Raw genomic sequence first — 27,813 nt, forward strand, 5'->3', positions numbered from 1 at the left:
GAACAAACAAACTGGATAAGGGAAGAGTCAGGAGGGAAGTGAGGTGACAGCAAGAAGATGTATTTTCAAAAGGAAAAAATTCACAGTAGGAGGTAGAACTTTGGTTTTCTGAAAAGGGAAAAGGACAAAGAGTTGACAGAAATTAAATGGCTTAGTATCCAGTTTCAGTTCAGTTCAGTCGCTCAGTCGTGTCCGACTCTTTGAGACCCCATGAACCGCAGCACGCCAGGCCTCCCTGTCCATCACCAACTCCCGAAGTCCACCCAAACCCATGTCCATTGAGTCAGTGATGCCATCCAATCATCTCATCCTCTGTCGTCCCCTTCTCCTCCTGCTCTCAATCTTTCCCAGCATCAGGGTCTTTTACAATGAGTCAGCTCTTCGCATCAGGTGGCCATAGTATTGGAGTTTCAACTTCAACATCAGTCCTTCCAAAGAACACCCAGGACTGATTTCCTTTAGGATGGACTGGTTGGATCTCCTTGCAGTTCAAGGGACTCTCAAGAGTCTTCTCCAGTACCTCAGTTCAAAAGCATCAGTTCTTCGGCGCTCCGCTTTCTTTATAGTCCAACTCTCACATCCATACATGACCACTGGAAAAATCATAGCTTTGACTAGATGGACCATTGTTGACAAAGTACTGTCTCTGCTTTTTAATATGCTCTCTAGGTTGGTCATAACTTTCCTTCCAAGGAATAAGTGTATTTTAATTTCATGGCTGCAGTCACCATCTGCAGTGATTTTGGAGCCCAAAAAAATAAAGTCAGCCACTGTTCCCACTGTTTCCCCATCTATTTGCCATGAAGTGATGGAACCGGATGCCATGATCTTCATTTTCTGAATGTTGAGCTTTAAGCCAACTTTTTCAGGTGTGTTAATGGGAACTCTGCTCTTTCTGTGGGCATTATCTGATCAAAAGACACATCATGAAGCCCTAAATCCTTTTTCTTTTTTTTAACCTATAGGAAATGTATTGATAAGTTATATTGTTAAAGGGTTTTTAAATATATATGCATGTATTTTTCCAAGAGTGAAAGATTTCCACTGGGCTTGAAATACTATCTTTATCTATCACTTTAACCAATCTGGTGTTTCTATCCAAATAAATGACAATGATACAATTTGAGGTAGTCATTTGACTTTCGTTTATACTTTTCATCTCATATATTCTTGGGTGGCCTTTTACTACCTTAATTCTTTTTTCTTTAGAATGCTCTTTTGAAGCAATATTTTAAATTCTTTTCATTTTTTAATGTGAAAAACTGTATACATTTTAAAATCAGTGTCAACCATCCAACGTGTATGCTCAGCCGCTCAGTCATATCCGACTCTTTGTGACCTCCTGGACACTAGCCCACCAGGCTCCTCTGTTCATGGGGTTTTACCAGCAAGAATACTGGCATGGGTTGCCATTTTCTCCTCCAGGGGATCCTCCCAACCCAGGGACTGAAACTGTCTCTTACATCTCTTGGGAGCCAGATTCTTCACCACTGCACCACCTGAGAAGCCCCAACTTCTTATTCAGTTTCCAATAGAACTGAAAAAAGAACAAAGAGAAGGTAAAGCATTCAGAGACAGCTATTTAAAAGAGACTCTTTCTAAAGTCTAAGAAACTTCTGTGCCATAGTCTTTCATACAACTCCACACTCAGACCAAAGAAGGGCAGAAAGGTGATGACAAAGACAGTGCACCTCAGTCACTCTATGGACTGACATCTGGTGAGCGCCCACGACACACTGGGCACTGGGCCAGGCGCAGTGAAGATCCCCATGGCTGGCACTACTGGATTCTAATCGTAAAGTGATACAAATCAAAAAACAGGCAATACTAAGTTGAAACAAGATAACAGTCTTAAACCAGAACAAAACAAGTAGCATCCTGACTCATAAAATCAGATTCCTATATGTTCCTAAAAGCTGATCTCGTCTCATATTCTTGCTGGTTTCCAGGAGCGTCCCTCACTGAAAACCCTTCTGGGAAGCAAATGATGTTCTTGAAACTCCTGCTGAGGCCAAGAGGATCACTACACGTGCCTCCCCTCAAAAGAGCTCCCAGAAGACGAACTCTTAATAAGACAAAGGCAACGGTGGCAGGCAAAGCCGCCTGAGGCCAGACCAGGAGTACTAGTAAAAGCAAAGCGTTCCCCAGAATATCAAGGGCATCTGAAGTCCGAAAACCTTCACTGCACTAAAACTCCTTGGAAATATTTCTTCATGATTGAAACCTGGGAATGCTCTCTGCTAGCTCTGCCATCACACCGTTCATCTGATGCACCGTGGAGTCCGTAGTGCCCAGTAATGGACCACAAGGAGGGACTTGGCTCTGAAGCACAGTAGCTCCTCAAATTGCCCGGCTAAGCCTACATCCACCAAGGCCGCCGCCACCTTAGCCATCCCTACTGCCATGCGGTCACCACCAGACAGCATGAAACCCTTTTAACAGATACTGATTGATTACTCCTCACCTCCTTGGGCATAAGGCAGATGTGTAAAAACCTGTGGTCGCACAGTGTGGCTGAGGGTGTGGTGTCCCTAGCGTTGTGCAGTGCACAGCCTGAACAACTGCTCATGGCAGCCCTGCCTGGACTCCACCCTTGATTACTCTTTGCTTTGCATTGTGGATCATTGTATGGACCGTAAGTCTCCTGAGGGCAGGAACATGGATTATATAGTTTTTAATGCTCCCACAGTGCCTAGCACTCAGTTGATGATCAGTAATTCTCCCCCAGCAATTCTGTTAGGGGTCTCTGCTGATCAGCTTTAGAGACCAAAAGCAGCCTTTTTTGGGCCTACCCCAACTCTCCAGGCACATTCAGTCCATGCCCCACCCACCCCCATGAGCATCTAAACATTCCCACTTGTCCTGTCCCTTTCCTTGAGGCCAGATCAACTCAAGCACCAGGAAATCATTAGTGTCAGAGACTCTCAGAGGGAAAAGGACTTCAGTTTCACTGAGGTCACAGTGTATAGCTCTGTGACCTGCAAAACTCCAGAGAGCAGCCTTCTTGAGCACACAATGTGCAGATCCTGTACCTCAACCTTTATCTATGCAGGATTCAGGAGGCCCTGGGGCCATTAGTGGAGAGCTGGAATTTTTGGGTGGTTCTTCATATCAAGACAAAATCTGTCTCCACCATCCTTGCAGAGTGGTTCACATTCTGGTCCTATCCTCTGGAGCCTCACACAGAAAGCCTTATCTCATGTTTCAGCAAAGATGAAGACATGCGATCCCATTCAGGCCCCTTGGATTCCAGCCCAAGCTAGAGGCAATTCTTGTGATGCTGCTCCTTGTCCCTCACTGAAGATGCTTGACTTTCCAAGGCTGATGGGAGGAGAGACCTAGGACACACCCACCTCCCCCGAACAGCAGGTGTGCCTGCCTCTGTCCACTGCCACCTTCATCCAGAACCAGGTGCACAGCAAAAGTAGAGCAGTCAGGAATCAGAAAGAAAAACCTGCATTCCTGCTTCCTTCTAGGCAAATCCCCCAAGCAGCAGGGCTCCTCGGGCTGTTGACTACATCTCCCGAGCCAGGGTTCCCTCAGAGCTGCCCTTTGGGCAAAGTGCCCCCAGGCTTCCTGCGAGCCCCTGGGTCATCCCATCAGGCTCCTCCCTGGAGGAAAGCCTGCTTGGGGGCATGTTCCTCCCCCAGAACCCGTGTGGCCAGGTTTGGGGATAAGACAAGGGTTTCCCAGCCCAAGTGGGAAGGACACAGGCACTTCTCCTCTTTCAGAAGGGTCGTGGACACATCTAGAAGCCAGCAATTCGCCTGTCCTGACTCTGTCCCATAACCCCCTTTCTAAGAAGGAAGGGTAACTCAACTCTTGTTACGTCCTTGGGTCTGGACAAGGGGAGGCACCTTCCCCTGAATGAGACACTGTGGCCTCTGGAACTGAGCAGAGAATGAGAGGGGCTGGACCCAGATCGGTCCTCAGGACAGAGTGCCTGTGGGCGTGCTCGGAAGTGGCGGGGTGGGGGATGCAGAGAAGAGATATAAGCCCTCTTGTCCCAGAAGCAGCCGGGAGGTAAGAAGAGCTGTGAGTGGCACCCAGGAAGGCAGAAGCTGAGGAATTCAGGAGGGGCAAGAATAGCCCTACAAAAAAGGCTCTGGGCACACTTTTGCAGCCAAATCCAGAGAAAGAACAGCCAGTTGCATAATCCTTCTATTTGCTCAGATCTACATTTTGCCCTGAAACTCCCTGCCCTGGGAAACGATTGAGGAAGGCACCCAGCAAGGACTGGGCAGGGCAGGGAGTCAGCAGACCAGCCAGGGGTGCGCGGGAACTTCAGTCTTTCTTCCACCGCTGCTGTCCAGGAGGATGGAGGCCTTCAACGAGTCTTCCCCGTTCAACTTCTCCCTCCCGCACAACTTCGGCAAGCGGCCCACCGACCGGGCACTGAGCGTCATTCTGGTGATCATGCTGTTAACCATCATGCTCTCGCTGGGTTGCACCATGGAGTTCAGCAAGATCAAGGCGCACTTCTGGAGGCCCAAGGGGCTGGCCGTCGCCCTGGTGGCGCAGTTTGGCATCATGCCCCTCACTGCCTTTGGACTGGGCAAGTTCTTCCAGCTGACCAACGTTGAGGCCCTGGCCATCCTGATCTGTGGCTGCTCGCCAGGGGGGAACCTCTCCAACATCTTCACCTTGGCCATAAAGGGGGACATGAACCTGAGGTAAGACTGGGGGTGAGGAGGGAGCGACCTGGGGAGATTGCAGTCAAGGCGAAGAGCCAGGAGGGGAGTGAATGGGGGCTGGGAAGCTGCTAGGGCAGGGGGTGGCAGCCATTTATTGTCAAAAGCTAACACTGGGCTGGGGGCAGGAGCTGGGGTACATCTTGGGCTTAGGCTCCAAGCCAAAGGGGCTCAGCTGGTCCAGGGACATCCTGGAGAGACCCCACCCCTACTCCCAGGGTTGTCTCAAATGGAGCCCAAGGACTGTCTTGAAGGAATACTCTATTGATTTAAAGCAAAGGGACCTCTGGTGAACTTTCACCCATCTGCCAGGGTGGGCAGAATTCTGCTTCAAGACCAGAGATACAAAAGGGAGTGTAGATTAGTTCCAAAGATCTGCAAGGATATCAAGGCAGCTCAGAACCAAAGAGCACCTCCAGTTCCTGCGGAGCAGGAAGGAATTGCCAAAGATCCCAAACTGTCTGTGCAAGTGGCTGTCCTCTCTGAACCTCCCTTCTCCACCCATCAGAGGCAAGAACCCTTCAATGCAAAGACACAGCCAGGTAGATCCTGGAGTCCCCCAGCACCAGGTCAGGGTCCCATGTCAGGATGAGCCTCACCTCAACCAAAGTGGGAGGAGGCAACAGCAGCATCCCCACACCCAAACCATTACAGCAGAAGTCAGTGAGGGTGGAATCCTGCAAGGGGCGGCTGAATACCAGTCCTTCCAAAGGGTGGGACTCTGGTCTGGAATGCTTCCCAGGGAAAGGCCATGTCAGACCAGCTCCAGCTACAGCAGCAGCTTCTGCTGGCTGAAGAAAACTCACCAGCACAAAAGCTCTGGCTCTTACTTAATTGTCCATCTCAAGCCTGTCTCTTATGGTTCAGTCCTCAGTGAAGAGGCTATTCCATGCCAGGCAGGGCAGTAAATTCAAGACAGTCCATCTGCTTGTGCCTGTCACTACCCTGCCCCTGACTGAACTGTACTAACGAAACCAGCCAAGTAGGGAATCCTCTTCTTGGTGATGCCAAGTGATGCTGGAGCTGATTCTTAAATGAAAAAATGATAGTGATCATGGGGGTTACCTGGACCTGCCGCCTGAGAAGCTCTGGACTCTCCACCCATATAATTCAACCCTCACTGAGGTGTTTGATGGAGAGAGAGCCTGGTTTGTACAGTTTCTCACAGGAACATGTCCAGTATTCAACCACCTACTGTGAGGAAGTTCTTCTCCTTATCTGATCCAGGTTCTTCCTGCTGCAGAACAAGCCCCTGACCTGATCTAGACAAGGTCAAATTCAGCCTGTGTCCCATACAGAGAAACCTGAACCATACCTTAATTCTGATGTAGAAGGGTTGCAAGCTTGCCTGGTAGCTCAGCTGGTAAAGAATTCACCTGCAATGCAGGAGACCTGGGTTCAATCTCTGGGTTGGGAAGATCTGGAGAACATGGCAACCCACTCCAGTATTCTTGCCTGGAGAATCCCCATGGACAGAGGAGCCTGGCAGGGTACTCAGGGCCTTATGGCTCTGTATCAGCAGAGCTGGGCGGGCGGGTGGGGAGGTGGGAGGCAGTGTAAAGCATAGGAGAGTCTCTAAGTGTGAGTGACCAGATGTCCCAGTCTCTTGAGCCAGTGGACCAATAAGGTCCCTTTGGCAATGCCTGCTTTTCTGAGGCTCTAAGCCTCCACCAGCGGAGCCTCCAGGGACTCATGCTGTCTTGCTCAGGGTCCTGGTCTGGATACGTGGGAATTGTCACCTCCACCTAGGCCCCTCAAGAGATAATGCTTTGCAGGACAGCCACCTTCTGCCATAAAGCCCCTTCCCACAGACCAACCTTCCACGCACATGAAACCAGGCCTCTGACCCCACTCACCCTCCACCATCACAAGCAGCCAAAAACTTCAAATTCCAGATTGAGTTCTTCACCTGGGACAACTTGTTACAGGTATTATAGTAATGATAATGGTGCTGATAATAAAAGACAGCCTGGCAATGGGCCAAACACTCTACGTGGGATCCTGATACAGCTTCCATGAGGAGGTGCTGTAAGGAGATCCATTCTAGAGATGAGGAAACTGAGCCTTACAGAGGTTAATACATTTATCCAAGGTCTGGGGGCTCCAAAGCCTGTGCTTTCACTCAAATATCTTCAATGCCTGGGGGGTGACCGCCAGCCTCGGAGGCGTGGGCCTCCCTACACAGGGCATATGCCATCCATCTCTGCCGTGGGTGTTGTGGGATCAGGGACTCATGGCCGGCATAGCTTCCTGATTTTCAGGAGAAGATGGAATCACCCTTTGAAGGTGAAATCTCCAAATTTTTAATTGTTGGCAATGATTTCAAAGTTTTTAAAATGCTATGCAAGCCAAACTGTACATATCAGAGGCCCAGATGCCACCCAGAGGCTACGGGTTTAAGGCTTGTGTACAATACCATGTTATTCCCATCTGGATTAGAAAGGAATGTTGAGACCGAATCCACTTTACACGTGAGAAAGCTGAAGTCCAGAGACTTGCCAGAGGCTTCCACTGAGAATCCATGGGCAAGCTGTGTCCAGAGCCAGTCCCAGGGTCTCTCTTGCCTGTCATTCTGCCTCACGGCTGGAGTGAGGCTGAGGGAGACCCTCGTGGGGGGAAGGAGGAGAAAGTACATTTCAGGAGGCTGGGCGCCCCCCGGGGTGGACCTCTCAAGGCAGCCAGGGACAGCAGCTCTTTCCTGTAGGATGCTGAGAGTGATACTCCAAAAAAGACCCATAGGCAAGAGAACGTGCCCTCCCTGGGGGACAGAGGAGAGAGGGCCAGCGGGAACTGGGCCCCTTTGACGACCACCTATGCCACCCCTCAAGTTCACCTGCTCCCCCCACCCCTCATCCAGCCTACAGCGAACAGCAGAGCCAATGGCTGTGGAGACAACCCAAGGATTCTCACAGCTCTCCCTACCATGACAGACTAGGCAGGGGGAGACAGAAGCTTCTCGGGTTCCCCAAAGTCTCCCACTTCACCACAGAGACTGACCGCTTCCCTCACCGCTCCCTCAGCTTCTGCCGCCAGCACCTGTTAACAGGAGCGCAGAACCTGTCCCTCAAGCAGGGTATATACAGTTGCCCCAAAGGAGGCTGTGTGAAGTGCTCTGAGAATTTAAGCAGAAAGGTTTAAAAAAAAAGAAAAAAGAAATGTGCTCCATTCCCCCTGGTCCCTGGACCCCTAGACAGGGTCCATAGCAGACTCTGGGTCCTGTAGAGAGAAACCTGGACCATATCTTAATTCTGATGCAGAAGGGTTGCCAGCTTTCCTGGTAGCTTAGTTGGTAAAGAATCTGCCTGAAATCCAGATTCACAATGTTACTATGCGACAGGTTCCAGTCTCAGAGCTACAACAGGACTGCCCTCCCAGCACTGCCCTTCAGGGTTAACATGATCACGACCATCACAGATACCGGAAATTTAGGTCAAGAGTCCAGCCCTTGCACGTGCAGAGGAGGTATCAGGGGGTCTGGGAGCACGGCTCCCACACACACCCCCACCAAGGCACACCAAGTCCCAGAGCAAATTCCAAAGCTCTCGACATGCCAAGCCAAAGTAAGCATGACTCCTGTTCAAGGTCATCAAAACAAGCACACAAGTTTCGTGTGTGGCCTTTCTCCTAGGCAGAGATCAATAGCTAGCGCTATAGCCCACCGAATGCCCTTCCCAATCTCATTCCCCTCTCCCTACTCACCAGAGCACCTCCCAGGATTTGACTTTCAGCACTCCCATGAGCCCTTTTATATTTATCTTTTATACTATTACTATGTATGTATATATCCATCAGCAAGATACACTCCTGCATTTGTATGTTTTTAAACTTTATATGAACTGTATCATTCTACCCATATCATTTGACAACTTGCTTTTTTTGGTGCTTATCCTTACGTTTTTGATGATATAAAAGAGTGCATATTTTAATTTAACCAACTATATTAATATTTTTCCTTGACATTTTATATTTTGGGGATTATTTAAGAAACCCTTTACTGCCCTCAAGGTCATACATACATTCACCTATGTTTGAAAAGTTTTAAAGCCTTGCATCTTACATGAAGATCTTCAATTTATTAGTATGTATTCTGTGATCTAATTTTATCTTTTCCATGTGAATAGAGAAAATTCCTAAGATCAGTGAATTTTTCTCCAGCAACTTGTAACGCCATCTCTTGTTGATCAGATGCTCAAATAAGCATGGGTTTATGTCTGGATCTCTCTTCTATTTTATGTGGCTATTGCACCAATATCACATTTTCTTTTTTTTTTTTTTTTTCACGTCAGACAGGTAATGTGCCGATGTCGTAACAAGGTTTGTGAGGGAGGCACATGTCACGCAGCAGCGTGAACACCCAATCATCATGCTCATGAACTACAAAAGGATATCACATTTTCTTAATCACAAGTTTATGATAAATCTTGATAACTGAAAGGAGTTGCCCTACCTTGTTATTCTTGGAAATTACGTTAATTATTCTTGACCCTTTAGTCATCACTTGAATTTTGAGACTAACTCTCAAGTTGACAAAAGTTATTTCTGAAAATTTGATTAAGTTTGCATTAAACTTATAGATCAGTACTGAATCTTCCCATCCATGAAACTGACATAGGTTTCCTTTTATTCAATCATTTCATATTAGGAAGTTCTGCCATATAATTAAAAATTCACTTACTAATAATTTTTCATAGTATATCAGAACTCAATTTTTTAATTGATTTTTTATTGCTAATGTATTCAGAATTTCATGGATTCTATTTACTAGTTATAATAGAAAATCACTTGAATTTCCTCTGTGGACAGTTATATCATTGGCATATTTTAGTTTCTTCCTTTCCCATCTATATAGTTTTCCTATCTCTTGTTTTGCAATGCTAGCAAAGACGTGTAATTAACAGCAGTGATGTGATGAGAACAGGTATCCTACCTTTATTCCTTCTAATTTTTCACCATTAGGTTTTCTATTTCCTGTAGATTTTTTGACAAAATAACCCTTTTCAGGTAAAGGGAATCCATTCTGTTGCTAGTGTGCTGATTTTTACCATGCATGAACACTAAATTTTGTTGAATGACACTTTTCTATATCTATGATACCATTTTTTTCCTTAATCCAATAATGCAGTGAACATAGCAGTAGATTGCCTAGTATTAAACCATTTTTATATTGCTGGGATAAACCCATTTTGTTCATTGTACTATTTTATAAAGGTATGGCTAGATTCACTAGGTAACATTTTGTGACTTTTGCTTCTGTGTTTGTAAATGAGAATGGTCCCTAATTTTCCTTTCTTATAATGTGACTTTTTTACCTTTGGTTCTAAAATCATACTAATCATATATAATTTGGGCCATGTTTCCCCTTTCTTTACTCTCTATAAGACTGAGACGATCTGTACTTTGAATGTTTAGCAGAACTCTACTGTAAAATCATATACATTTTTTGTGACGTTTGGATAATAGGTTTCAAAGTGTTTATTAAATGTCTTTAGTGAGTTTAAATTGATTCGGGTTTTCAACTTCATTTTAAGTTAGTTTTTGTAGATTATATTTCCCAGGAAATTGTCCATTCAGTCTGAAGAGAAAAATGAAAATATAAGACTATCCTTGATTTCTTCTATGGTCCTCTAAAATCTCTATTGTATCAGAAATTATATTTCTTTTTGCATTCATACTAACACCAATTTGTGCCCATTCTCCTTTCTCTTGGCTAGTCTTGCCACAAGATATTATCGGACTTTGTAAAGAACCTGCTCTTGGTGTAATTGATTCTCAATTAATTTATATAATTTTTAAAGCTTATTCTCTCATCTTTAATATTTTCTCTTACTTTCATTGGGTTTACTTTCTCTTTCCAACTCTTGAATAAAATGCTTAGCTCATTAACTTTTTAATCTTTCTTCTTTTCCTTTATAAACATTTCAAGCTATAAATTTTCCTCTAAGGATGAATTTATCTGTCCTCTAGGTTTTTAATATTATTTTTTAAGATATAATTCACACACCATAAAATTCACCTTTTTAAAGTGTGTAAGTTAGTAGTTTATAGTATATTCACGATGCACAACTATCACCAGTAATTCCAGAACATTTTAATCATCCCCCATAGAAACCTAAACACATTAGCAGTCACTCCCCATTCTCTCACTCCAGCCCCCAGCAACCACAAATCTATTTTCTGTGCCTATAGATTTCATGTAAATGGAATCATATAATACCTAGCCTTTTATGTTTTTGATTCCTTCACTTGCCATGTTTTCAAGATTCATCTATGTGATAGTTGAATACACCACAATTTGCTTATCCATCAATATTTTATTTTCCACTTTTCAGCTATAACTAATGTTGCTATGAACACTTGTACGTACTTGTGTAAACATATGCTTTCCTTATGGGTATATACCAAGAAGCAGAATTACTGGGACATATGATAGATAACTCTATGTTTAACTTTTTTAGAGCTGTCAAACTTTTCCAGAGTAGTTATACCATTTTTACATGCCCATCAAAAACAGAAGAGGATTCCAGTTTCTCCACATTCTCACCAAGACTTATCCATATCTTTTTATTGTTTAGCTCTACTAGTGGGTGTGAAGTGGTATCTCATTACCACTTTATTCTGGATACTGGACACTTAACGTGATTTGCAAATATTTTCTCCCATTATGTGAGAGACTTATTTTGAGTATCCTTTGAAGCAGTTTTTTAAGTTTTGAAGTCAGTTACCTGTTTTTCCTTTGGTTACCTGTGCTTTAGGTATCACATCTAAGAAATCATTGCCCAATCCAAAGTCAGTTCAGTTCAGTTGCTCAGTGGTGTCAAACTCTTTGCGACCCTATGGACTGCAGCACATCAGGCATTCCTGTCCATCACCAACTCCCGGAGCTTGCTCAAACTCATGTCCATCGAGTTGGTGATGCCATCCAACCATCTCATCCTCTGTCATCTACCCATATTTTAAAATACTATATTCTTCTACTTCTTTTTTCCAAATATTTCCAATTCTTCTTTTGCATTATGATTTCATATTCAACCATAAGAGAATTAGATGTTCTATTTTTCCAATAGTCCTTTTGGAGTATTGACTACTGAGTAAACATTTGTTTCACCTCTCCTTTTTTCATAGGCTTAAAGTCTCAACTCTGGCCCCTCCCTTGGGTATTAAAACCTAAACACCAGATAACCAAGACTAACACCCTACCATCTACTCCTCCACATGCTGCAGCTTCAGCACAAGCCTACTAATTACTCGACATTCTTTGTTTCTAGTCCCGGGAAACTTCCCTCAGTTTCTTACAAGCTGGAGTATGTGCTCAAGTGTTTTAGGGGTTCATGAGTATGTTGGGGGGATGTCCCATTATTCAGTCTACAGTATCTTTTGAGGGTCTCTCCTCAGCTTCTTACTCGTGATATACATCCACCAACTGTGTTCTTGATGGCTATACTCCAGACCCTTTGGACTAGGATGTAGTTGACAGTCATTTAAGTCATATTTGATCTCTGTGAAAACAATGAATAAGTGTAGATAGTGAATAGGGCTATGGAGAGGAGGGACGCACACTTAGCGTGGCTTTCCTGGGGTCTTATCAAGCCCTCATCCCCAACCTACTCACTGGAATGGAAGCCAGAGCATATATTGTAAAGTGAATGTCTCAAAGCCAAGAATGTTCTCTAGCAGCTTCCTCTCTGTTGGTCTTTCTGGAGAGCCTCTTCCTACACAGTGTTCTGCGATTAACAAGAATGAGATACCAAATGCAGATGGCAATAGGACAGTTAGGATACAAATGAGAACTGGGAAGACACATTATTATTCAGGATCTGAGACTCGCACTCAATTTACCATAAATAATGTTAAGAATAAGCCAAAAGGTAAGGGACATGAGAGTATCAGTGCTGGGTGTGTGTGCACATGTGTGCTGTCGCTTCAGTCATGTGCAGCTCTTTGTGACTCCCAGACTGGACTGTCGCCTGCCAGGCTCCATGGGATTGTCCAGGCAAGAATACTGGAGTGAGCTGCCATGCCCTCCTCCAAGGGCTCTTCCCAACCCAGGGATCGAACCCACATCTCTTACATCTCTTTTATTGGCAGGGAGGTAGGTTCTTTACCAATAGGCACCACCTGAGAAACCCTCAAGTGTTGGGAACTAGAATACTCAAGATACAAAACAGGTCTGATGACCAGAGTATCTTGTCACTTGACAGTGGGTTGCTGCCTTCTCTAATACTCCACTACTGTGCTCCTTCAATTCATTTTTTTTTTTTTTTAAACAGTTCTCTTAAATCGTATGGGCTTCCCTTGTGGCTCAGCTAGTAAAGAATCCGCTTGCAATGTGGAAGACCTAGGTTCGATCCCTGGGTTGGGAAGATCCCCTGGAGAAGGGAAAGGCTACCCACTCCAGTATTCTGGCCTGGAGAATTCCATGGATGTATAGTCCATGGGGTCACAAAGAGCTGGATATGACTGAGTGGCTTTCACACTTAATCACAGCCTCTGTTTACTGCCTTTTTTTGCATGCTTTTGGTTTGCCTGACCATCCTTCCCATGCCACCCACTCTCAAAGACCAGGTGCTCTATCATTGTGTATACATTCAAACTCCCTGAGAGAAAATGTTCTTGATGTGCTTGATCTGTTATTTTAGTTAGACAGAACCACCATGTCCAGCCATGCCCTAGGCTCTAAAGGCAGACACTTAGCCACTGTAGGTCAGGTGTTATTCTACAATCCAAGGGGCTATAGTCAGCAATGGGATCGCACAGCTTTTTCCAAAATGGGCTGTGCATATATGCAAGTACAGAGAGCAAAAACAGTTCTATTACAGAGGAGATCAAAATGGCTCCTTCCCCAGTGAAGTGTAGAAGACTTCTCGGGTGGCTCAGATGGTAAAGCACCAGCCTACCACGGGGGAGACCCGGGTTCAATCCTGGGTTGGGAAGATCTCCTGGAGAAGGAAATGGCAACCCACTCCAGTATTCTTGCCTGGAAAATGCCATGGACAGAGGAGCCTGGTAGGCTACAGTGCATGGGGTCGCAAAAGGTCAGACACGACTGAGCAACTTCACTTTCACTTTCACAGTGAAGTGTACAGGGACCTGGGGTTCAAATCCTGCCTCAGCCTTCCTACCTTTGTGATCCTGGGCAAGTCACAACCCTTCAAGTCCCCAGCTTTCTCCTCATTAGTAAAAAGGTGATAGTATGCTTACCTCCTAAAACTACTGGGAAGAGGAAACAAAGCAATGTATGTAAGGTTCTTCACGCCATGCCTGGCATATAGCAAGCACTCCACAAATAGTACAGGCATACCTTGGAGATACTGCAAGTTCATTTCCAGACCACCACCATAAAGCAGAATATCACAATAATGTAAGTCATGTGAATTTTTTGGTTTCCTGGTGCATATACATATTATGTTTAAACTATACTGTGACTTATTAAAGGTGCAATAGCATTGTGTTTATAAAAATTTATATACCTTAATTTTAAAATTTTTTATTGCTAAAAATGCTAACCATCATCTGAGGCTTCAGCAAATGGTAATGTTTTGGCCAGTAGAGGGTTTTGCCTCAAAGTTGACAGCTACTGATTGATCAGGATGGTAGTTGCTGAAGGTGAGAGTGGTTGTGGCAATTTCTTAAAATAAACCAATGAAGTTTGCCCCATTGATTGACTCTTCCCTTCTCTTTCTTCACAAATGATTTCACTGTTTGACAGCATTTTATCCACAATAGGACTTCTATCAAAACTGAAGTCCTTTCAAACCCTGCCACTGCTTTATCAACAAAGTTTACGTAAAATGCTAAATGCTCTGTTGTCATTCCAACAATCTTCACAGCATCTTCACAAGTTGTAGATTCCATCCCAAGAAACCACTTTCTTTGCTCATCCGTAAAGAGCAACTCTTTATCCATTCCAGTTCTACCATGAGACTGCAGCAACCCAGTAACGCCTCCAGGCTCCACTTCTTGTTCTCTTGCTATTTTCACCACAGTCACATCTGTAGTCGCTTCCTCCACTAAAGTTTTGAATTGCTCAAAGTCATCCATGAGGGTTGAAGTTAACTTCTTTTAAACTCCTGTAACATTGATATTTTGACCTCTTTCCAAGAATCATGAATGGCCATCTAGAACAGTGAATCCTTTCCTGAAGATTTTCTGTTAACTTTGCACAGATCCAGAGGAGTTGCTATCTATGGCAGCTGTAGATGCATCTTCTTCTGATAGAACAGTTTCATCTGCACTGAAAATCTGTTTAGCACAGCCACCTTCATTGACGACTTTAGGGAGATCTTCTGGATAACTTGCAGCTTCTACGTAAGAACTTGCTACTTCACCTTGCACTTCCACATATACGCATATGGCAAGAAACATGCTTATGTTTCTTCTGCAGACTCCTCACCTCTTTCAGCCTTCCTAGAATTGAAGAGAGTGCAGGCCTTGATCTGGATCAAACTTTGGCTTAAGGGACTGTTGTGGCTGGTTTGATCATCTCTTTAGATCACTTCAACTTTCTCCGTAAGGCTGTTTTGCTTTCTTCTCATTCGTGAGTTCGCTATGGTAGCACTTATAATTTTCTTCAAGAACTTTTCCCTTGCACTTACAACTTGGCAGTTTGGTGCAAGAAGCCTGGCCTTCTGTCTGCCTGGGATATCCACAGGGTTTCCTAAGAGTAAACATTTCTACCTTTTAACTTAAAAACATAAGAGACATCCAACTCTACCTTTCACTTGAACACTTAAGAGACCAGTGTATGGTTCGTAAATGGCCTAATTTCAGTATTGTGTCTCAAGGAATAAGGAGGCTCGAGGAGAGAGAAAAGGGGGAGCAATCAAAACACACACATTTATATCCTTTAAGTTCACCATCTTACATGAGCATGATGCATAGTGCCCCTAAACAATTACAATAGTAATATCAAAAATCACTGTAACAAATACAGTGAATAAGCGTGAAACACTGCAAAACTTACTAAAACATGACAAGACAAGAAGTGAGCAAATGCTGTTGGAAAATCAGCACCAATAGACTTGCTTGATGCAGGATTGCCACACTCACTCACTTTGTAAAAACACAACTGTGAACAGCAATAAAATGAGGTATGCCTGAATTAATGATCTCTCTCTCTGCATTTTTCCTATGTCTCCCTCTCAGTATCGTGATGACGACCTGCTCCACATTCTTTGCCCTGGGCATGATGCCCCTCCTCCTGTACCTTTACTCCAGGGGCATCTATGATGGGTCCCTGAAGGACAAGGTGCCCTACGGCGGCATCATGATATCACTGATCCTGATTCTCATCCCTTGCACCACAGGCATCATCCTCAAATCCAAACGGCCACAATACGTACGCTATGTCACCAAGGTAAGAACCTGGGGGTCTGGGCAGGGAGTGAGAACCCCACCATCACAGCAGTGAATGGCTTGAGCCGAGTCATTTGGGCTTTTTGTGTCAGTTTCTTTCTTTGCTTAAAAAAAAAAAGTCGGCTACTGATACAACCTACTTCATGAGACTTTAATGCACATGAGAGTATTTTTGAAGAGTTAGCAGGAAAAAAAGGAAACCACCACACAAAACATGCAATCATTTTGATAATAAAATTAAGCTTTTATCATGTGCGTACTAGATGCTAAGTTTTATGCTACTCTCTGAGGATTCACTGTCCTCAAAGAGTTTACTCGCAGAAAATCAATAACACATGAGAAACAAGACCCAACAGTGTACAGTCAGGCATTGGCAGAATGCAAGGTAAGGTTAGTAAGGGCCAGGTAGTCAAGGAAGGCTTCTCTCGAGGATGGAAGGAGAGGTGGTCTTGAGCCAGACCATGAAGAAAGGGTCCGATTTGGGTAAGCCTAAGGAAATGCCTGAATAGAGGAGTTCAGAGGGAGACCAAAGGCAAACATGGCTGACTAGATGAGAAGCTGGAGGGGAAGAGACCAGAAGAGCTGGTAGGCATACTCATAGCACTTTGGGAATGGGATGGGAGGAAAGTGGAGAGTTGGTCCCAAAGGGTGTGGGGGAGTGCTATGAGGGCATCATGCCACTGCCTCGCCTTTGGAAAAAACAGACTCTTAGAGAGGTCCCTCTGCCAACTCTTACGACCTTGGAGCTCAGTCCCCACCAGTCTCTCCTCTGGCTCACTGCTCATCCCTGGGATCCAAGCGCCAACCTGGTCCTCAGGATAAACTCTGCCCCCTGAAGGCCTGTTTTTGTTCCTGCCCCTGGGTCTACGCCTTTGAGCCGGTGTACAGGGTACACTACTTGGAAGCGTAAGGTTTGGCAGCAGCTTTGGGCCTAAGACAAAGAGTTTTGGTCAGGTTTCCACGGTCTTTCGATTTTCACAGTACCATTGCCAAAGGTAGATTTTTGCCCTTGCCCTGGTGCAGTCCTAATACCACGGCCACAGTTCCCCTCCCGACCTGCTGGAAGATGTGAAACCTCCTGCCAAATGGCTGATCATCCCACTCTGCTCTGGACAGCATCTTCTGTTTTCACCCCTGCTTCTCAGTAATCTCCTTTTATTCATCATATCCTCTATCCCCATAGCCTCCTCCTCACCCTCATTTCTAGAATGATACCATATTAATTCTTCCCAATCAACATCGGTTCTGGTTTACATCTCTCCTTTTTTTTTAGTAAGTAGTCACTGGACTGTACTTCCTGTTTCAGCCAACACCTGTCTTTCCTCCCCTTCCTAACTGTGCTCCCAGGAGACACCCATTGCCCCCACCTACCTTCCACTCCCACCACATTGCCCCCAGGGCTGTTCTCCAGTGACCACCTTCATCAATCAATGTCTACTCCTCAGTCTCCCATCCACTCACATTTTGATGACCACCTGACTCCACTTTCTTCACCAAATCCAACAGACATGTCTCAGCTCTTCTTTTAGCAGCTTTTGCTATGGCTGACCACTGCCTCCATCTCAGAAATCTTTCTCCTCAGCTTCAGTGACAGGACACCTGCTTTCCTACCACCTCTCTGGCATTTCTTTTCTAACTCCCTTGTGAGTTCCTCTGGCAAAGGTTACTTCTCTGCATTCAGCCCAAGCTTTCTGCTTTTCTTACCTAAGCCCGGGACCTTCCCACCATGAGATCTGGCCCATCTCAACAGCCATCTACAAGCTGGTGACCACCAGAACAGTATCTTCAGCTCTCATGTCTCTCCTGACTCCAGAATCCAAGTATTAACTAGCAAATCTTTCTACTGAATATGCCTCAGGCGTTTAAAACTCAGTATGTTTTAAATTTAAACCATTTCCTCAAGCTTGCTCTTCCCTCCTCCCTGTGTGATCATCTCAATGAATGGCATTTAATGTGCCCAACTGCCTGAGTCAGAAACCAGAAAGCCATTCTCCATGTCCTCTCTCCCTCCCCACCCACACTAATCACCTACTGCCAGCTCTGCCTTCTTTTGCTTGAGTCATGTCTCTCCATCCCTGCATCCACCGTCTTCATCCAGGCCACTCTCTCTCACTAAGCTAGTCAGACTTCCAACCTGGTTCTCTTAACCTAATTTTAACCCGAGTCTGGAAAGAACAAACTATCAGGTCACTCCACTGCTTAAAGTCCCTCACTGGTTCCTTATTCTCCCCCAGGAGTCATGAGGCTCCTCAGCTCTTTCTTGATTTGGTCTCAACCAACCTCTCCAGTGTCAGCTCTTCTCTTTGCACATGCCCTTCCCTCTGCCTGGAATCCTCCTCCCTCCAAATTCCCACCTCCCTCACCACCACCTTTCATTGGTCACATCCTTCAAGTCTCAACACAATTAGCACCTCCTCTGGGAAGTTGTTCTTAACCAAGAAACTGTGTCCTATTTGCTCCCTTATCACCCAAATCCTTGTAGCATTTATCATACTGCATTACAAATACCACTCGTTTTTATTCCCCACCCACCTGCAAGAAATAAGATCCTAAGGCTGTCTTAACATTGAATTCTCAACACTCACATCTAATGCCCGAGAATAAACAAAGGAACAAAGGACAAATCCTGTCTCTCCTACACATTAGGAGAAAAACAAAAAACCAGAACCATGAACCTATTATCTCACTTACTGAAGAGCTTGTGGAATGTAGGAACAAAAGAAAAAAATATATCACAGAAGATAAAAATGTGAAATGACCTGTGGTATCACTTAAAGCAACTCTGCCCTCCTCCCCTTTATAGGTGAAACCAGAGACTAGAACCCCAAAAGCAACTGATATAAGAACATGTCTCCTGATCTTCTGAGTATTCTTCTGAGAATGACAAATACTGTTTAAGATATCACTTATATGTGGAATTCAAAATATGACATGAACGAACTTAACTGGGAAACAGAAACAGACTCACAGACATAGAGAACAGACTTGTGGTTGCCAAGAAGGAGAGGGGTAGTAGAGAAGGGATGGAATTGGGGTTTAGGATTAGTAAACTATTATATATAGAATGGATGGACAAGGCCTACTATATAGCACAGTGAACTATATTCAATATCCTGTGATAAAACATAAAAGAATATGACATTTATCTGAGTCACTTGGCTGTATGGCAGAAATGAACGCAACATTGTAAATCAAGTACACTTCAGTTTTTTTTTTTTTTTTTAAAGTGTTCTGATGATGGAAAAAAGAATCTCAGATCTTAAAGCTAGAGAGGGCTTCAAGATGAAGTAGTCTCCTGCCTTATTTCCATTTCATATATAGAATAACTTGAGGTCCAGGGAATGTTTCTCATTCCTGTTTTGTTACACATCCATGACTCAATTCTACAGCAAATGATCCCAGAAGACATTAAAAGGTCTGAGATACACTTGGACTGGAAAGACAGGAGCCAGTAACAAAGAATCACATAAAATGTATCTTGGGACCTGCTTTGCCGCTGGCCAAACCTCCAAGGTTAGACAAGCAGAAGGGCAACAGCCCCATTTATCAATTGCTCCCAAACAGGGTATCAAGCCTGTGAGGTTGCAGAGAAAAGAAAGTGGCCAAGATGTAAAGCCTGAAGTTTTCTTGCTTTTACGTTTGAGGACTATGCTCATTCTTAATATCTCCGTTTCCTAATGTAGTGAGTTACAAGTTGGAACAACTGTCCCAGCTTCTTTGCATACCAAACACTCCTAGAGACTTTCAAATCAAAATCACCCAACTTCTGATAACTGGCTGTGATAGAAGGTATCTGTTCCAACTCTGCTCAACCAGTTGCATTCCCTACTGACAGGTCACATTTAGACACACCAAGATACAATTTTAAGGATGCCCCATTTGGGCTTCCCTGGTTGCTAAGATGGTAAAGCATCTGCCTGCAACATGGGAGACCTAGGTGTGATCCCTGGGTCTGGAAGATCCCCTGGAGAAGGAACTGGCAACCCACTCCAGTATTCTTGCCTGGAAGATCCCATGAACGGAGGAGACTGGCAGGCTACAGGGGGTCACAAAGAGTTGGACACGACTGAGCAATTAACACTTTCACCATTTGGAAAGGCGATTCAAGTTATACTGTAACTCACCCATGCAGGAGTTTATTCAAGCCTATGTAGTTAGAAAGTTGGTAAACCTGAGGCATGACACAGTCCAGGACCACTCTCAGCATAAGCCACTCACCACTCTCATTATAATAAAGATCCCATCCTGACACTGACTCACCACTCTACCTATGCTTTCCCCACACCTGCTGCTACTGATGAAAGACCTGACTCTGTCTCAGTTTATGCCACCTTGTGACTTCTGCAGCCTGCGGGGCTCCCTGTCAAAATTTTCACACTTGTCTCTGCTCTTGCCTCCCCCTCTCTGTAACTCTACAAACTCTCTAAATGACAGGAAGGATTTCCTCGTGGGGTCATTCACCAACCAGGTCACCTGCATGGGAGGAGTTAGGCCGGTTATCTCCCGGATCACTGGCAAGCTGAGCTGGCTGTCCATGAGTGGACGGACACTCATCACAGCTTTAGTCAACAAGGACAGGGCAACGCAGGTGATAGAAAACACGGGACCTATGAAAAAACTACTGTGGCCTCTCTTCTTAGCAAGAGTTCACGGACATGAGATTTTCACAAATGGCAGGACTGAGAGTGACAAGAAACTTTGGGATGTTAAACTCCTCTCCTTTCCCTACAAGCTACAACTCAAGATGCCAGGTGCTGTGCTGTCAACCTCACTCAAAAGGCTGAAGGACTCACCAGTTTACACATCTTGAGGACAGCTAAGCCAGTTTTCACACCTGGGTCACACCAATGTCTGTGCTCACCACCACTCTAAAGGCCCCAAGAGTGGGAGAATGAGAATGAGGGCTTGAGATTAACACCCACACAGAGAAAGAGGGCTTCTGGATTCACGGACAATCCTTGTAGCCCAATACCACCTACATTCTTCATTACACTCTTCAGAACAAAATATGGACATCAGGTAGAGGACAAACCCAAGAGGCAAAAATCCAAACAGAGAAATTAACTCAAAACCCAAGGGTAACTAAGCAGTTAATCAGTTAATTTTTGTTGTTCAGTCACACAGTCGTGTTCGACTTCTTGCAACCCCATGGACTGCAGCATGCCAGGCTTCCCTGTCAGTTGTATCAGTTAATAGTCTCTCAATAAAACTTGAAGCATGTTGTTACTGGTGAGATTCCTTTCTATCCTGGGACAGAACCACCGACAGTAATCAGTTGCAACATGCTTTAGAAACACAGGCTGAACTAACTGCGCAGTTGCAATTAGAGCAATATAAACAAACATTAAATTGTCACTAGGACAACACTGCGAATGTAATTAATGTCATTGAATTATACACTCAAAAATGGTTAAAATGGGCAACTTTTGTGTTCTACATATTTTACCACAATTTTTTAAAAAATTGCATTAGGAAATACAACACAAGTGTGAAATGAGCTGGAAATGGAACCATAACATAACCATTACAGAACACAGTAAGTTCAAGGAAAGTTTGCTGCACACACCTTTACTGAGAAGATGGGGCTTCCCTGGTGGCTCAGTGGTAAAGAATCCGCCTGCCACTGCAGATGAGGGTTCAATCCCTGGGTCAGGAAGATCGTTCTGAGACGGAAATGGCAACCCACTCCAGTATTCTTGCCTGGGACATCCCATGGACAGAGGAGCCTGGCGGTTACAGGCCATGGGGTTGCAAAGAGTCGGACACAAGTTAATGACTAAACACCACAACTCAGAAGATGAGAGGGACAGAGCTTAAGTTTATGCATATATTTCATCAGTTTAGATGTCACTCTCTAAAATGCAGACATGTAAGCACACTTTGAAACCTTGAATCCTTGTCAGTAGGAAAAATTCTTAACATTCTAATTTCATAATAAATTACCTATTGAAAATTCTAAGTGGTATGTAAGATCCAACTATAAAATCATACATTTTAAAATAAACAAAAACATACCGTTGTTCCTGATGACAGTTGCTTTCACAGCTCTTACCTGGGGTAGGGTGGACCTGCACTGTTCCTAAAGATGCCGTTATTACCTGAGCTATTTGAAACTCCTTTTAGGAACTTTTCCAATTTGCATGTCACTCAAGAAAAGCACTCATCCCTATACATCATTTAGATCTAAAACACATTATCTGACTTCATTACCTGCTTTAACCAGCTTTGCTTCACATGACTTTTATCAACTTCCAGAAATCCGATTCATCCTAAAATAGATAAAGTCCCTACCCATAAAGGAGGTATTTAGGACAAGTATGACAGGTTCTAAGAACAACTTCTACTGAATTCCAAAATATCCAGAGCATCCAAAGTATTGTTGGGGTGTGTAAAGAGAACTTTCATTTACAATACCCACTTTGCCGGAGGGCTGAATAGTCATCCTTCAGAGTTACAGCACTTCACTGAAAACCTACTACCCAGAGATGTCTATCAGAAACTCTGTCTGGCTGAGTTTTCAGTAACGTGGTAATCACATCTATGACCTCCAGGAAGCTGCCCAGCTACAGATAAGAAATCCAAGATAATGATAAAGGTCTTGTATGTTCCCTTCCACTTCAATTTGCTTACTAAAATGTCTCCCCCCTTTGGTATCCACCAGTGCTTCCCTAGCCCTCTGTGCGCCTCCGTATCCCACCCCCTTCTAACTGCCTTTCTTCTCGTCCTATTCGCAGGGGGGGATCATCCTCCTGCTTCTGTGCAGCGTGGCGGTTGTAGTGCTCTCTGCCCTCAACGTGGGCAAGAGCATCTTGTTTGTCATGACACCACACTTGCTGGCCACCTCCTCCTTGATGCCTTTCATCGGCTTCCTGCTAGGCTACCTTCTCTCTGCACTTTTCTGCCTCAACGGACGGTAGGTATTGTCGTTTTAGTTCCACTGTCCCACGCCTCTCAGAAAAAACATCCAAAATCTGGGGAAGATAATTTTTAAGCAATATATTCAAATGCAAAAACGGAACAAGGAAATTTGGACTAAACAGTGGGGAGGCAAGGTAGTGGATGAATAACACGGTAGAGAAACAAAACCCAAAGGTATCTAATCATGCAAAGAAGAACAGTTCATGAAGTGCTCCCTAGCAGAGCCTAGATTCCACCACCTGCCCAACTCCCTGGTACCAAACGGCAGCAGAGTAGCTCCATGTCTTCATGACAAGCCTTGATGAGGAAAAGGATCCCTTCCCCTTTGCCTCCTTTTCTGTCTAGGTTTTAGTTGTAACACACCACCTTGGGGTGGCAACTCTATAATAAATGTGCGGAGACAGTGCTAACAATTTTTTAGCAAACAACTATTTTAATCACTAATTGCAATTCAGCGAATAAAATGTTGTATTAAACAGTACAATCTTTAGCCCATAGCCCATAAAATGTAAAGCAAAAGAGAATGTGTTCTAAAGGCAGATAATGGAACCAAACTTTCAGCTGTGTTTTGAAGACATCCAAGCCAGAAATCGGACCACAGAACAAGGTTCCTAGACATTTAGACAATCTTCTCCTTTACGCTGAAATCCTAACTGTCCTATACATAACTCAACATGTGCCAATGAATGATACTGGCTCATATCTTTTCTCCCTATAGCCAGACATTTTCTCCAAAATTCATTTTGGTAATTCCACAAGTGACAAACTAGATTTCTAAGCTAATCAAAAATTCCCTCATTAAAACCTCCCCAACATGGACCTACTAGTCACCATCTTCCACAAGGCTGGACTAGTGATCCAAGAGATGGGTCAATTTGACTTTTCTCAAAACCTGGTGCACTCCACACGTGCTTCAGTTCCATCTTTCTGTGTTGGACTGTCAGCCTCTCTTAGAAAGTATTTGGGAGAAAGATGAGCAAGTGAAGTTGCACCCTTATGTCCCTTCTCTGAAGGCATCTGGTTGTTTTTTAATCAAAACAGATGCAAACGCACTGTCAGCATGGAGACTGGATGCCAAAATATTCAACTCTGCTCCACCATCCTCAACGTGACCTTCCCCCCTGAAGTCATTGGACCACTTTTCTTCTTCCCTCTCCTGTACATGATTTTCCAGGCTGGAGAAGGGCTTCTCCTTATCGCCATCTTTAGGTGCTATGAGAAATTCAAGCCTTCCAGAGGTAAGTACTGAATCATTCCCCTGCTCTGCTCTCACTTGGGACATGACTTTGCCAGCAACTGTCTCTGGCAAGGACCTTTCAAGAGGGGCTGTAACCCATAAAGTTATTAGGAACCAGACAGCACCAATGTGCAGGAAGGAATTTCAAAGAACCAAAACTACCCATAATAAGTGCATCTCATTTTTGCTGGGAGAGTAAGCTATGGACTTCGCCTCATGGAACAGGGGTGATTTGGGCTGCTTTAACCGCGGAGACCATGCAAGATTTAGGATGAATCGGACAGAACTGTCTTAAGCATTACATGGTTGAGAGATCAGTAAGATTCTGTGTTAAGAGTAGGTTCTCAAGCCATGAAACCAGGTCAGAGTCCCAGCACCACTGGCACTGCTTTACGAGGGAAAACATGAAAGCAATGCAGTCTAATAAACCAAAATCAAAAAATGAGGATTCCAACTCTGGTTACACAGTAATGAAAAGGCAACTATTAATCTAGATTTAATATAATTACTACTGGATTAACAAATTCCTAGCCAATAGCATCTTTTTTAAGATGCTGAAGAGCATTCATTCTCTTCAAGATACAAACTTCAAGAAAGCCCATTGACTCCTTTCCTCAAAGTGAACATATATGTATCCTTTTTCAGTATCTTTTTTCAAACCCAGAAAACTCAATCTCATTTGGTAACATATTTCAGTACTTTGTAACTCTAAACATTGTATATTCATTTAACCACTCATTCTTCAACTGACTCAACTTCCCATGAACTTGAGGATGTCTTGAAGACCTCTTCAAGACCCAGAGAAACTGATTCACACCCTGGGAGAAAGATACAACTTAGCCTGGTGGAATTTATCTTATAGTAGGCAAATGAAGACTGTAACTTAAAAGATGTAATCTTGGTTATCAAGCAGCCAAAAAGAAACCAATAAATAACTGATCATTACTTACGAACCACTTTTACTAAGGTCTGCTTGAAAACTACAGAGCTGTGGGTAGGTATGCAGTCTGATACTGCTCTAAGAACAACTCAAGGTATTTGTTACCATTCAAGATTTCACCCTCTTAACAAAAAAATTCCAGATCCCCAGGCTTGCAGTTTAGTACCAGAAAGGGCTGAAATGCCTCTGCAGCCTCTGGCTCTAGAAATCAATGTATGTAGGAAGATCCTTGTGAGAAAACTAAGTGAAAATTACTCATCTCACATACTGTCTGGGCCCAAGTAGTGTTCAAGTTTAAGGATCTGTCCGTTTTTGTGCTTTGGACCCTTGTACCCTTCTAGAAAGATGGAAAAATGGGAAAAGTGAACCCTAAGCATATCTCCTCGCTACCACCATGTAGGCAGAAGTAAATCCAACACCACAACAGGGGTATGGAAACACCTCTGGGAAGACTTCCCACGTACAGCACTTTGCTCCCTGACCCCACTGGCTCCCAGAATGCAAGTCAACCATTGCTTACATGAACTCAACTCCCCAACTGTACCACTTGTACTAAGATGATGGAGATGGAGTGATGAAGAGTTGGTGCTCTTTAGACCTTAGCGCTCTTTATTAGACCTTTTGTTACTAGTATTATCATTTAGAGTTGTTGAGGGGAAACCTAATTTTTCCTCAGTTTGACTAAGTCATGGGGAAAGAGGTGGTCAAGAGATAAGAGAAAAACACATAGCACACCCTAAGGGTAACTTGATAGTATCCCCCAGACATAACAAGTTTTTTAATCACTCTATTGTTCTTCCTAACCCATGACCCTTTTTTCAACTTTACAGATAACACAAAAATGACCTACAAAGTTGATGCAACTGAAGAAACCCTCTCAACAGCTCTGGGAAATGGCACCTACAAAGGGGAGGAGTGTAATGTTGGGTTTACTTCAGCCTCCCCCAAAGACCTGGATTCTGGTCAGAAGGCAACTGAGCAACTCAACGTGGCAAACTGAACAGAGAGCAGAAAGAGGAACCACCTGTGGTGTTCTTACGTCTTTCTTCAGCATTGTCAGCATAAACTATCAGAATCATTAAGCCTTGCATGGAGAACAAAGTGGGAGTCTACCCCACAAGGCTTACCTTTCCTCAGTTCAGGACTTGATACCTGTTTAAAAAATAAAAAACTTGTTCAAGGATAGCCCTACGAAGGAAGGCACCAAAACTGCCTTTGTATCCCTAGAACAGTGCCTAGGCACAAGAAAGCAACTTCTGAGCTAGTCAATAAATGGGCTTTCACTCTAAACTCGAATATCCAAATTCCATTCCCAGTTTTGTGACCCAAAACGGAAATAAGATGCTCAGAGTATTGTAGGATTAGTAGACTTCAGAAGTCATTTCTAACCTTTAGATTTAGAAAAATCTAGATCCCATTCTTTCCCCTTTAACATCACTGGCACCAAAACTACTGAGAACATGACACCAACTGGCTAAGACAAACTCAAAACCACATTGAGATGAAAGGATGTTTTGGAGAACACAATTCTGGAAGACAACTTTAAAAAAAAAAGCAAGGAGAAGTATAAATACCAAGAGAATAATTTCACTAATCTAATAATCTACCCCATCAGTTCATTAGGTATCAGTAGTTTTCACATTATGTTCAAATTTAAAATTGAGAGTAAACTACTGCCAAAATTAATGATTGCTAACTTTAAAGTAACTGAAATTCTTAAATTACCAATTTTTCCCAATGAAATTTAGACATTTTCCATACTGTTCACAGGCAAACACACACACACACACAGGCACATTAAGTCAAAGATTAACAAATAAAAAGATTTGCAAACAGCTGACCATACCTAGGTTCCTTGTGTTTTTCGTATCCCTTAATGTGAAGTACAATTGGAAACCAAGACAAGTAAACTTCTTGGCATCCATCTGGCAAATGTCCAGAACTACCACTACTCCCAACAGAACACCACCTTGGGTCACTAACCACCTCTTAAAAATGCTTTTTGTTAAGTTTTTTTAAAAATTGTAAAGATATCTGCCACCTATCAACCTTACATTTTACCTACATTTATTTATCTGTTCAAATTGTTTTCTCTCATATCTAGCTGACATCATCTACTAGGAGACCTGGTTAGGCAGAACAATTAAGCATAAAGTATGGCTGAACTTGAAATATGTTACACTCAAATTTCCCTTAGAAGACCAAGCTGAACCCTGAATAACCAATCTCCAATGTTGCTGAAAATTCGAGTATAATTTAGTCAGTTCTCTGTATCTGAGATTCCATATCAAATGATTCAACCAACCATGGACCGTGTAATAAAGCAACAGATATTTATTGAAAGTCTGTATATAAGCAGGCCCATGCCAATCAAACCTGCATTGTTCATGAGCCAACTATATATAGAAAAGTAATTACAAGGAGTTCCCTGGTGGTCCAGTGATTAGTAGGACTTCACACTTCCACTGCAGGGGGCAGGGATTCTATCCCTATCTGAGAACAAAGATTCTTATGCCTCACCGCACAGCAAAAAAAAAAGTTACATCACACCACACAAAACCTGCAGTTGGACACAACTGAGAAACTGTTAAAACCTGGTCCTAAAACTTTGCTTAGGATTATAGCCACGCTCATTACTTCTGGTGTTCTGTATCTGGGAATTCAGGCCAACTTAT

General features: G+C 43.7%; 1 protein-coding gene and 1 non-coding gene across 2 annotated transcripts; one reads left to right on the plus strand and one right to left on the minus strand.

Moving 5' to 3' along the window:
• The first annotated feature begins 4,019 nt into the window (after positions 1–4,019).
• SLC10A1 (solute carrier family 10 member 1) lies at positions 4,020–26,983 on the plus strand. Its single transcript, XM_043920638.1, has 5 exons — positions 4,020–4,673; positions 15,834–16,044; positions 22,778–22,956; positions 24,003–24,199; positions 25,969–26,983. The coding sequence occupies exons 1-5, from the start codon at positions 4,318–4,320 to the stop codon at positions 26,136–26,138; spliced, it is 1,113 nt and encodes a 370-aa protein (XP_043776573.1). The 5' UTR covers positions 4,020–4,317; the 3' UTR covers positions 26,139–26,983.
• On the minus strand, positions 8,972–9,077 carry LOC122706059. The gene has a single exon (XR_006344309.1). It is a non-coding gene; the product is annotated as a small nucleolar RNA U13 (small nucleolar RNA).
• Positions 26,984–27,813: the final 830 nt, after the last annotated feature.

Source organism: Cervus elaphus, chromosome 12 (genome assembly GCF_910594005.1).
Source record: "Cervus elaphus chromosome 12, mCerEla1.1, whole genome shotgun sequence".
Classification (NCBI taxonomy): domain Eukaryota; kingdom Metazoa; phylum Chordata; class Mammalia; order Artiodactyla; family Cervidae; genus Cervus; species Cervus elaphus.